Source organism: Octodon degus, unplaced genomic scaffold (assembly GCF_000260255.1).
Source record: "Octodon degus isolate 3935 unplaced genomic scaffold, OctDeg1.0 scaffold00319, whole genome shotgun sequence".
Lineage (NCBI taxonomy): Eukaryota > Metazoa > Chordata > Mammalia > Rodentia > Octodontidae > Octodon > Octodon degus.
The window spans coordinates 220,012-233,213 of NW_004524895.1; the positions used below are offsets into that span (position 1 = coordinate 220,012).

A 13,202-nucleotide genomic window follows, 5' to 3' on the forward strand; every position below is an offset into this window, starting at 1 on the left:
ACTTTTTGCTGTTTTTGCCTAAAAGATAACCCAATTTAGTTTATATAAAGAAGCCTGCCATATTTGGGGCATTACACTCTGTTGAATTAGTTTTCCACATAAGACTGATGCCTGTGGCACAATCTCCAACTACTCAGTTACACATCTTTGCCTGCCTTCTCTAATACAGCTCTTTTTAGTCATTTAAAACAAGTGAGAATTTATGTCTTTGCTGTACTTCACACACACTGTCAACTTAATTAAAACTGGATATTAATAATGAGGCCTACCTAGCCTTTCAAGGTCAGTGAGGACTCAGGACATAGGAGAACCTGTACTATAACATCATGTAACTCAGTGATGTCCCAAATTTTCTGGTCAAGGAGATTATGGGTCCACAGAGGAAAGTGATCGGTGATGTAGAGTGTGCCTAAGGAGAGTCACATAGAGAGAAAACATTCTCTTAGGCTTTCACAGAGAGCAAATTGGTCAAGCAATGGCCATGACTCATCCACATGGCTGACACTGACAAAGGATCTACAAAGTGCGGTACAGGGTCTCAGAGCAAATCCTGAGGGGATTTGACTGACAGTGGCACATACAAAAGTTACAATTTTTATTATATAGGTCTTGCTTTACCTTGGTCTTAACCATCCAGCAGAAAAGTATAAAAATGAGGTATAAAAAGTAAAGCCAGGACCAGGGAGATGGCTCAGTGGAATAAGCGCTTCCTTGGCAAGTGCAAGGGCCTGAGTTCAATCCCCAGTTCTGCCAAAAAAAAAGTAAAGCCATATTAATAGGCTGTAAAAGGGTCAAATCAACAACTTCTGACATTGCCAGTCCTGTGGATAACCCACTACTATTATGGACTACTGGTCTATACTGGAATATTTTGCTGAGTTCATGCACCTACAATATTTAAATGGCAATGGAATACCCATCTCTGACAAAACTAAACAAAAAAGCGAATACAAATGAAGGACCATTTTGCATCTGTATATTCAAAATAGGATAGATATACAGCTACTTTCTCTTAATTCAATGAGAAGAAAGATTTGTACTAATAGTGTTTGGACAGGATATCATGTCTGCATCTTATACTATGAATAACCACTATGAAGACAATAATATGCCATGTATTAATTATTGAAACTGTCCTATTAATCAGTTTTGAAACTGTCTCACTATTTAATAAAATTAATTTTAAAAATGAGGCCTACCCATTGTCTGTATCAATTAAGATGGTAAACATAAATTACTTCACTAATTTCATCTTTCAAAGCATCCAATGATAAAACTTATGAGTTCTTTAATTTTTACATGGAGGCAAATATTAATATCTTTTTATTTTTCCTCTGCACGACCTTTTAATAAACATATTATTAGAAAATCCAAGGGCCAGCCTAACAGCTCAGTGGGTTAAAGGGCCTGCAGACAGGCACAGGAGCCAGGGATTCGATCCCCGGGCCTGCAGTGCTCGCTCTGCCATGCTGGCCCTGCCCCTGGGGTGCGCTGAGATGGCAATTGAGACAGGGCATAGTGCCCCACACTTGTAATCCCAGCACTTGAGAGGCTGTAAACAGGCAAATCACTTCAATCCAATCTAGTAGTGAGACCCTGAATACCCTGTAGACCCTTCCCTAAAATAAAAAAAAATCCAGTGAATTATCCCCCTTAATTCTATGCATAAATTATATTCTCTAAAAGGCTAGCCTCATAGAGAAACTTGCCTTATAATCTTAACAGTGATTTAAAAACTGATCCTCATTTTGTTCATTCCTGATCTGCTGGCATTGTGACCCTTTATTAATACTTGTTGAGTGTATACTGATATTAATAAAATATTTTAATAAAATTTTCTATACTGAGAAATACTGCACCTGTAGTTGCCAATTTGTCTAGAGGGGGAACTTGGCTGAATATAATCATTATCTGACAAAGGCTACATGACCTTCTGTTTAGTTTTTTGTGTTGTTTTTCACAGTACCAGGGATTGAACTCAGGATCTTGTGCTTGCCAGGCAAGTGTTATTCTACTGAGCTATCTTCCTGGCGACCTTATGTTTAGAAAATATCAAATCCCTCAAATTGGAAATGTTCATGACTATCCCTGGGATAAATCCAACTGCTTTTGTTTGGGATACAAATACAAAAAAAAAAAACGGGGGGAAAAATGAAAAGTAAGGGCCAGCTACATAGCTCAGCAGACTAAAGCAGCTGCTTAGGCAGAGGCAGGGACTGCAGTTTGATCCCTGGGATATAATGCAGACCCCACCCCCAGGGAACACTGAGAGGGCGAAGGAGACTGGGGAGACTGGGGACTGAGCATGGAGGCATGGGCCAGAAATCCCAGCATTTGGAAGGCTGAAAACAGGAGAATCACTATGAGTCCAATCTACACAGTGAGACCCTGTAGACCCCTTACCAAATAAGAGAGAGAGAGAGAGAGAGAGAGAGAGAGAGAGAGAGAGAGAGAGAGAGAGAGAGAGAGAAAAGCTGTCAACAGAATACAACCAAACCACTTTAACAGTAGGCTGGATGAGAACTGGTCAAGCCCTTATGCCATTGGACATGGGGCAAATATACGGGATATCTTTACAATTGGTTCATGTGTAACTTGAAGTTAAAAAAACTAATAAATTCCTACTGACTTACAAATTGTTAGGCTGTTCCCATTACCCAAATATTTTTAAATATTAATTTTCTTTACTCACTATCCAGAAAGCTCCTTAAGTGGGGCTACTTATGTATTAGTCATCTTTATATCACATCACCTAGAGCCTAGTAGATAGTAAATACAGCATTGATCTTGGCTGAGTAAAAGTGAGTCCATACAGAAGAACAGCAAGGCTGAAGGTTGATTTAATACAAAATTAAAACTGAAACTTAATGAACACATTGCCTGAGAAAAAAAGATCATCCCTGGCCGGGGAGATGGCTCAGTAGAATAAGCACTTGCCTGGCAAGCACAAGGGCCTGAGTTCAATCCCCGGTTCCACCAAAAAAAAAAAAAAAAAAAAAAAAAAAAAAGATCATCCCTGTATTCCTACTCTCAGGAGTATGGGTAAAGTTGCCTTCAAGCATAGAGCTCAAAGGAGCTGATATATGTGCTAGTTTCTTTTCAATTGGCTTCCACACATGACCTAATGTTTACAAACTGAGAGTGCTTGCATATGTAGAGCAAAACCCCTGATTAAAATTGATGAGCTGAAGCCACATACCCAGGGAAAGTAGGGAACATCCCTATTTAGTCCACATCACCAAGGCAACAGTTTAGTTCAGCCCAGTATAAAAATAAGCACAGATGTTGATAGTGAATATTCAAAGTATCCTCTATACTTGTAAAGGGCTAGATACAAGAGCAACTTATTTCAGAAATCAGGTAATGAAAAGTTTTAATTTCTGTAATCTGTGTTTACATATGCTTTTTCATCATTATGACTTCATAAGCAATCTTGGTCAATTAACATTATCCTATCATTAAAACTAAAGTTGCAAACTACATGGTGAAGCACACCTGTAATCCCAGCATTCTGAGGCTGAGGCAAGAGAGTCATAAATCTAAGCCCAGCCTGAACATTTCAGAAAGACCCTGTCTCAAAAATCAGAAAGAGTTGATGTAGCTTATGCAGATGTCCTGGGTTCAATCTCTAGTTCTGCAAAATAAAAGTAATAATAATAAAAATAAAGAATAGCAGGCACTGCAGCACATGCCTGTAATCCTATCACTCTCAGAGGCTGAGGTAGGAGGATTACAAATTTGAGTCCAACCTGAGTAATTTATGAATTTACCAAGACCAGTCTCAACATAAAATAATAACAACAACAGGGCTGGAGATGTAACTAAGTGCAAAGCCCCTCAGTTCAAATCCTAATACCACAAAAATAAACAAATGTCTAAAGCTTGGTATTAATATAAATGATACATATATTCTTTTAGAGAATATAAGGAGATATAAAACTCAAGTAGGTTTTCTCCTCCCTCAAATGAGGAAACATGAATTTGAAACATGAATTCTGTACAATAAGCTGGTACAAAATAAAGAGTATCTGTTGATCCCCTGAGAAATGATTTCTAAATGTATGGATGATAAACTATTACACTTTTTATCTACCCAGCACGAGTAGCAAAGCAATATAAGTTGTAGAATATAACCATGAAAAGCAAGGAAAGATTATACATAGAATCTGAAAAAGATAGGAAGTAAAATATCAGGGCATCTCTACAGGATAGAAAACAGACAAGATTTTGACAGAGGCAAGCATTCCAATAAATAAGCCAGGAAAACTTCTCCAAGCCTTATCCCAACACGGATGCAGTATTATCCCAACTTAGCCACTATTGCTATAAATCAGCAAATTTGCATTCTAACTGGGTATTCTTCAAGTCTTATGAGGCGTGTCAATGAGAAAGTGCTTCCTAATCTGGGGGCAGGGTCTACATCTATGTTCACCTATGTTGTATCCTGAGGGACCCAGCTGGAACAACCAGCTGAACAATCTTTTTGCACTATCCATTTCACCTTTCTCACCAACTTGTAACTGTAACACAGGTCACCACAATCTCTTAAATGTCTGCATCCATCTGCAAAATATCACAACTCATATAGTAGTAAACAACCAAATGAAGATGGCTGAGACACTAGATTAATAATAGCAAGGTTAAGAAAAAAAGCCCTGATCACTAAGTAAATTCACAACTCATCTTTTGACTCCCCAGATTACTTTTCTTACTAAAGTAGGTCCACAGTCTTCACAAGAGGAGAAACACATTCTTTGGGGAATAAGATGGGAGCCCAAATCTACAAGTTCTGGGCATCTTGTACTATTTTACTTAACAGAAGCAACTAAAAACTTTGAAATTTAATCTGATCAAGACTGTTTACAGTTGGGCTGGGGAGATGGCTCAGTAGAATAAACGCTTCCCTGGCAAGCACACAGTTCTGAGTTCAATCCCCAGGTCTGAAAAAAAAAAAAAACAAAAACACTGTTTATAGGGCCGGGGAGATAGCTCAGTGGAATAAGCACTTGCCTGGTAAACACAAGGGCCTGAGTTCAATCCCCAGTTCTGCCAAAAAAAAAAAAAAAAAAAAAAAAAAAAAAAAAAAAAAAAAAAGACTTTATATACAGGCATAAAAACAAAGTATTTCACAGTAACAGTCAACAAAATCCAGACTGTGTACAGAAACTTTACAAGAAAAAACAGCTAGATTTTTTAAAAATAATTAAACAATGGGGCTGAAGCTCGAGGCGATGGCACTTGCCTATAATTCCAGAACTCAAGAGGCTGAGGCAAGAGGACATGAGTTTGAGGCCAGCTTGGATTATATAGCAAGTTCAACACCAGCCTGAACTACATAGTGAGATCCTGTTGTAAACCTCACCCCCCCACCCCAAAAAAATAAAAGATAGAGCCGGGGATATGGTTTAGTAGTTAAAGCTTGCTTGGTACATGCAAGGCCCTTGGTTCCATCCACATCAAAAAACAAAACAGTAGGATCTAATTTAAAAGATAAATGGAGGAGGAGGAGGGGAGTTTCTAAGAGACAAATAATGACCAGAATCAACGTACAAATCTTCTTTGGTGCCTAACACAAACAAACCAAGTTAAACTTGGTATGATCACACTATGGTGGCCATATACATGTAGTTTATTTCATTAAAGACCACTTGATTTTTAAAGATACATATAAAGGTAGTCAAAGATGAAATGAGAATGTGTCTGGGATTTGCTTCAAAGTAACTGGGGGGGGGGAGTAATTGAACTACAGATGAAAGATTGGCCATAAACTAAAGCTAAATGATGATAAAGGAAAGCCTGTTATACTATTCCCTATACTTGTAGGTATGTTTGGAGCTTACCATAATGAAAAGTTAAAAAATACACAAACACACACACACACACACACACACACAACAAGGCACTGCTTTGTGCCCTGGAATAAGGGCATAGAATTCCCAGTCTAGCTTCCAGCTTTATTAACTAGACAAATTATCTGGGGTTCCACCAAAAAAAGACAAGTCCAGAGCTGGGGAGATAGCTCAGTAGAATTAAGCGCCTACCTGGCAAGAGCAAGGTCCTGAGTTCAATCCCCAGTACCACAAAAAAAAAAAAAACAATTACAAGTCCATTTACCAACTTAGCCTATATCATTACCCTAAGAAAGGATGCTATGCTGCCTGTTTAGTTACTTACCAGATACCTTTTAATGTCCATGTTTGCTACCTGACTTTAACTTGAATTTAAGAAAAGTTAAAATAATTTTCGAAGCTAACTGGATTTTAGCAACTAGAGTTTATTCAGCATAACCACAGAGACATCGTCTTCATGCTGCCACACACAAATACAAACACATATAGAGCACGATATCCATAGTTTGCCCATGTACATTCCTTCTGAGGCTCATTTATACGTCTTCATGTGCCAGAGCCCATCATTTAAATAATGAATATTTTCAATCCCAATTCCTTTGTTGACTTTTTCACTGTAAAAAGGGGGAAAAAACATATAAATGTATTTTTATTGGTTTACATATGGTAAAAATAATTTACAGTACATTTTGATTTTGTAATTATTGAGCTACTTTAGAGAACTTACTGCTATCACTTCGATTATTGTCTGTATTAAGCTAAATTGCTGTTTTAGTTCATGGTTTAAGACATGGTCTCCCTATGATGTAATTCAGGCTGGGCTTAAATTCACTACATAGCCCAGGCTGGCCTACAACTTAGTGGTCTCCTACCTTCCAAGTGTCTGGTTTACAAGTATGTGCCACCATGCCTGGCCAGTTCGTGTTTTAAAGTGATTTTAACAATAACTACTGAATTCATACAAGCAGACTAATGACATTACAAGAACACCCAAATATCAAACTATTATATTATGCCTGAAAGAATACAACAGGACTTATTTTAGTGATCAAATGAGGTCCAAAGTTTTAAATATAACTGCTGGTATTTTGGTAACATATACTTAGTAGTTCTCTAATATTCCCATTTCTTATACAACTAGATCAGAATAGACGACAAAGGCTATGCAGTGATGAAATAAAACTGTGCCTCTTTAAAAACCAGCAGCAAAATGTTTCCTCCCTCTATTTAAATCGTACTACATAAAAACTGCTAAAGGACCACATACATACATACATACATACATAAACAGCTGTCCTAGCACTGAGTTCTTTTCAGAGTACTTAAGAAAGAATTCAATCCTGAAGGCAAACTAGGTTTCAATAGCTTCCTAGCTGTTAGGAAAAATCAGAAATGAGGCTGTATGCTGAGATATTTATGAGATCAGGTATGAATGATGGCAAATTTCAGTATAATCCTGATGCTTCCTGGGTGGGTTACTCATATCTCGAAAGCTAGGAGGACCTACAGTGACACTTACATATCTTCTGCAGACATCTTCATGACTCCAACACATAGAGCATGCTGTTTACCTTCTGCCATGATTGCCTGAAAATACACAGCTAAGAAAATCATGTATCTCACAAAATGCCTTGGGAAACGGGGTGTCTATTAATGATCACCTAACTGGCTGGTCACTTTGAACCCATCTGTGTCCTCCCCTAGACCACTGAATCTTTGACAATGGGGAGCTAGGAGTATCTGTGGGTATATTGCAAACAATAAATGCTACATGAATCAATCTAATAATCATTCTGCTTTAAAGTTTCAATATTAATATACTTTTTAAAAAATAAAAAACATGAATATACTTTTAATTTTTTTTATTGATACTGGGTCTCTCTTCAGTTTAGTCTTGTAGTGATCCTCCTGTCTCAGCTTCCCCAGTGCTGGGATTAAGACGTGCGTAACCACACTGGGTTTCAGGCTGGCACAGCATGCAGTACTGGGGATCGAACTCAGACCCTTGTACTTCCCAGGTAAGCACTTATGCCACTGAGCTATCTCCCCACCCCTCAATGTTAATATTATAACCCCATAACAAAAGAAACAGAATACATCATGAAAAAAAGAGGATGAAGGCCAGCCACATAGCTCAGTGGACTAAAGCACCTGCTTAGGCAGAGTTCAGCGGCCAGGGTTCGATCCCTGGCATGCCATGCCATGCCATGCCGTGCTGTGCTGTGCCATGCCGTGCTGGCCCTGGCCCTGGGGCACATTGAGACAGCAATTGAGACTGGGCATGGTGGCACACACCTGTAATCCCAGCACTTGGGAAGCTAAAAACAGGAGAATCACTACAAGTCCAATCTACATAGTGAGACCCTGTAGACCCTACAGACCCTGTATCAAATACATTAAAAAAGAGGATAAATTCCTTCAACATAAATACTAAAACATGAAATAAATATTGATTATTTTGGTCACTTCATCGCTGAATGCTGTCCTTATGTAAAGGACACATTAAAATCATAATTACATTCCTATTCTACTTTGAATGTCCTATATAATATAGTTTCAAGCCCCCTAGAACCAAATATACTTGGTTATCCTTTGGAGTTTCTGGGATGCTTAACACCGAAATTTATATTTTAAAAGATAAGGATCATCAGGGTGGGGGCTGGGGAGATGGCTCAGTGGAATAAGCACTTCCCTGGCAAGCGTAAGGGCGTGAGTTCAATCCCCAGTTCCACTAAAATAATAAATAAATAAATATAAATACATCGGGGTGTGGTAATGCACACCTAAATCCCAGCACTGGGAAACTAAGGTAGGAGGATTGCTACAAATTCATGGCCAGCCTGGGCTACACAGTGAGTTCAGGGGCACCCTGAACTATCAGTGAGACCCTTTCTCAAAAAAACAAAAAAAGATAAGTCTCAAAGGCTCAGAGAAACTCTATTATTTTTTTTTTGCAATTTCCTGAAAACTCTAAAATTATTTCAAACTATAAAAAAGACATTTTTAGAGAGGATATCACTATGTAGTTCAGGTTGTCTCTGAACTATGTAGCCCAGGACACACTTGACCTACTGATTCTGTAACTCAGCCTTCTAAATGTGGTCATTACAAGTACACAACACCAAGCCCAGTTGAAACTATTATTATGTTTGAAAAATTGCCAGGTGCAGTGACATATAACTTATGTAGGCCAAGCTACATCAGTCTGAGGCAAGATGACAGCTTCAGCCCAGGAGTTCAAGACCAGCCTGGCAACACAGCAAAACTCATCTTAAAAAAGTCTTGGTACTAGGAAATTGTTTTAAGGGACAGCCCAAAAATGAGTCAACACTTAAATCACAAACCTAAAAAAGTAACCTATCTTCACAGAATATTTTTCTCTGTTGGTTTCCAATTCACCCATTCATTTTTCAATTATCTGCACACAGGTGACTAGTACTGATAGCAACATAAGCTGCTCCTAAAATGTAAGCATAAAACTTAGTCTGCCTCTTATCTATAGCTGCCATAACAGATGATAGCCTCCTTTTGAGCATTAGACATACTCTTAAACCCACTCCAGGAGGATTCTTATTCCATAGTGCTTTCCTCACTCCAATCAAGTATCACTCCTTCCTCAACTTGAAGCAAATGACCTCTCTGGCTATGACAAAGAATACCATGGCCTCCTGTCTAGATTAGTGCACAAAACCGATTTAAACCAGAATATATCTGAACTAGTGCTGCAGAAATAGAAATAATACAGAATTATTCACCTACACAGTGAGTTGAACAGATCCTTAAAAACAACTTGGTGCCAGATGTGGTAGTAAACAACTAACCCCACTTCCTTGGTAGACTGAGAAAGAAACATCTCAAATTCAAAGCCAGACTGATAGCAAGACCCTGTCCAAATTTTTTTAAAAAATAAAAAGGGGTAGGATGTAACTTAGTGGTAGAGTGCCCTTGAACTGGGTCTCCAGAATAGTAAACAAAACAAAAAACATTATTTGGAATGTCGAGATTTCTCTGAGACCCTAAAATAGCACCTTAAGGAGAAGGAAGGTAGTCAAATGGTAGAGTACTTGCCTAGTATGTGTGATGCCCTGGGTTCTATCCCTACTGCCAAGAAAAAAATGAATTGTTAGGTAAGGTAAAGTGGTACACATCCATAATCCCACCTGCTCAGCAGGCTAATGCAGGAGGATCACAACTTCAAGATCAGCCTAGGCAACTTAGAAAGACCTTTCTTTAAGGGACCAGGAAGATGGCTCAGTAGACTAAGCGCTTACCTGGCAAGTGCAAGGACCTGAGTTCAATCCCCACTTCCGCCAAAAAGAAAAGAAAAAAAGAAAGAACTTTTTCTTTCTTTTTTTTTTATTTTAGGGAAGGGTCTACAGGGTGATAAGGGTCTCACTACTAGATCGGACTCCTAGTGATCTGCCTGTTTACAGCCTCCCAAGAGCTGGGATTACAGGCACGTACCACCATGCCCAGTCTCAACTGCCATCTAAGTGCACCCCAGGGGCAGGGACATCATAGCAGGCCCAAGACCCTCTTTCAAAATAAAAATATAGCTGGGCATGGTAGCGCACACCTGTAATTCCAGCACTCAGGAAGGTGAGGCAGGATTCGTCAGCCTGGGCTATGCAGACAGTTCAGAGGCAGCCTGAAGTATACAACAACACCCTATCTCAAAAAGCTCTCAAAATAAAAACATAAAAATATAAAAGACTCTCAGGGCTGGTGAGATAGCTCAGTAGAGTAAGTGTTTGTGTGGCAAGTGCAAGGTCCTGAGTTCAATCCCCAGTACCACAAAATAAATAAATAATAAATAAATAAATAAATAAATCTGTCAATATAGTTCAGTGATAGAGCATTTGCTTAGCATTGCAAGGTCCTGGGTTAAATATCCTGCGCTACTCAAAAAGAATAATTTTAAAATTCTTTTTTTTTTAATTTGATACATGCATAGTCTTGCTATGCATTTCAGACTGATAGTGATCCTCCTGTCTCGGCCTCCCCAGCACTGAGATTACAGGTATGTGCCACCACACCTGGATTCAGGCCAGCAAGGCAAGAAATATTAGGAATTGAACTCTGGTCCTTGTGCTTGCCAGGCAGGCGCTTAAGACCACCAATCTATCTCTCCAGCCCTCAAAAAATAATAATTTTAGCCGAGTATGGTGGCACACACCTGTAATCCCAGCACTTGGGAGGTTGAGGCAGCAGGATCATTGCGAGTTCAAGACCAGCCTGGGCTACAAAGTGACCTCAAGGCCAGCCTGAACTGCACAGCAAGAACCTGTCCTAAAAAGACAGTAATAATAATTTTAAAATAAAAGTTGGAGATTGCCAATATTTCTCACTCCTGATACAAAACTGTGGCTTAGGAACAGAAAAACTAAACGTGCTACCTGTATTTTTTCGGGGGGGAGGGTTACCATGAATCAAACTAAGGACCTTGCACTGGCCAGGCAAGCACTTATTCCACTGAGCTATCTCCCCAGCCCTTTTTTTTTCTTTTCCCTTTTGAGTGTTTCCACTCTACTGTATCTGGATGAATCCCATTCAAATGGCAAGTTGATGTCCAAAAAACTAAGCCAACCATATCACCTGTAGGCTATAAGTAATCAAGAGTTTCACATGGTATCCCAAGTTCAATAACAGGTCTTAACTGGGCTTCAATGCAGCTAGGGTTCTTTTATAACCTTCCTTCTTTTTTTTTAAGTATTATTGAACTCGAGTGTTATGTACATGATAGGCAGGTACTCTACCACTGACTTCCATCTCTAGCCTTTGTATTTTATTTTGAGACAGGGTCTTATCAGATTGCTCAGGCTGGCCTTGAATTTAACATACTCCTTTCTCTACCTCCAGAGTAGCTTTATCATAGACATGTACCACTGTGCCCATCTTATAACTTGTTTTCCTTTAAAACCTATGAAACTCATACTTTAGTATCAATAAATTTAAAAGTTATTTGCTGTTACTTCAAATGTAACCATGGGCCAACAAGATAGCTCAGCAGACTAAGTGCCTGCTTAGGCAAGTGCAGGGACAGGGGTTCCATCCCTGGTATCACATGCTGCACTCACTGAGCAGAACACCAAGACCAGGCGTGGTGGCACATGCCTGTAATCCCAGTGCTGGGGAGGCTGAAAACAAGAGGATCACTAGGAGTCCAGCTGTGTAGTGAGAACCTGTACCAAATACATTAAAAAAAGATTTAAAAATGTAGCCAGGAAGACATTAAGTACAACTAATGATCTCTTGGATCTTCTGATAATGACAAGAATACAATCAATACATTTTTCAGCAGTTAGACTCTAGGAAGGATACAACAATGGTATCTACTGCAGCAGGATAAAGCTTGGCTCCTGGAGAAGTTAAGCCTGGGCACATGATATTTGCTCCACTGAGTACAAATTTGATGGCTCCTTTATCAACCTGCTGGTGTGGCAGGATAAAAGGATCTAGAAGAGAAAAAAATAAATGACGTAAATTAAGAGACACTCAGGATTCAACAAAAAAGGCAAAGGACTTGAGCCAATATTTCTATCAAATTACAGTATTTTCTAAAAGATGGAAAATAAAATTAAAACTTTTATTGATAAATATTTTAAGAAAAGTAATTCCCAGGGCTGGTGAGATGGCTCAGTGGTCTAAAGCACCTACTTAGAACAAGCTAAGCTAAGCAAAACACAGGGACCGCGGTTCAATCCCCCAGCACCACATGCCAGCCAGCCCCGCCCCCTGGTGGGCTGAGCTGGCCACACACACAAAATGAATGGATAAATAAATAAATAATTCTAAAAAAAAAAGTAATTCCCAAAGCTAGCAAAACTAAGAACACTGGGATCCTTCTATACTGTTAGGAGACTTATAAAACAAATATATCTACAAAAAGTCATGCTCATCTATAATAAAACCATGGTTCTGGAGAATACATAATTCCCTGGGAAATGTTCATGATACAATGATTAGTGGACAAAGCCTAATTTTTAAAAACTATCAAAAAGCTTAGTGGTTATTAGAGTGTGGGGAAGAGAAGGATAAGCAGAGCACAACTACAGCAATAAAATTATGCTAACAGTGGACACAACACTATGTGTTTGGCAAAACCCACATGAGCTATACAACAGGAAGAGTGAACCCTAATGTAAACTGTCAATAATGTATAAGCCCTGGCTTATCATTTATAACAACTGTACAGTGCAAGTTACCAATACAAAATATCAGTAACAGGAGAAACTCTGAAACAGAGAGCCCAATTTAAAAAGGAGAAAAGGGTCTAGGGGTGTTGCTCAGAATTGGTGTGTATACTCAGCTTCCAGAAGGCCCTTGGCTCAATCCCTAGCACCTTTTCGCGCT

The 13,202-nt window shown here is 39.0% G+C and overlaps 1 protein-coding gene across 2 annotated transcripts in view; it reads right to left on the reverse strand.

The window, feature by feature from the left end:
• Nucleotides 1-6,305: 6,305 nt before the first annotated feature.
• The window catches only part of Mcts1 (MCTS1, re-initiation and release factor), a 12,649-nt gene continuing 5,752 nt past the window's right edge, over nt 6,306-13,202 (reverse strand). For both annotated transcript variants that reach the window (XM_023707926.1, XM_004647658.2), the window contains 3 exons: nt 12,171-12,304; nt 7,369-7,436; nt 6,306-6,463 (listed from right to left, as the gene is read on the reverse strand). In XM_023707926.1, coding sequence (XP_023563694.1) covers nt 6,382-6,463; nt 7,369-7,436; nt 12,171-12,304 — 284 coding nt within the window. In that variant the 3' untranslated portion in view covers nt 6,306-6,381. The remainder of the gene's footprint in view (nt 6,464-7,368; nt 7,437-12,170; nt 12,305-13,202) is intronic.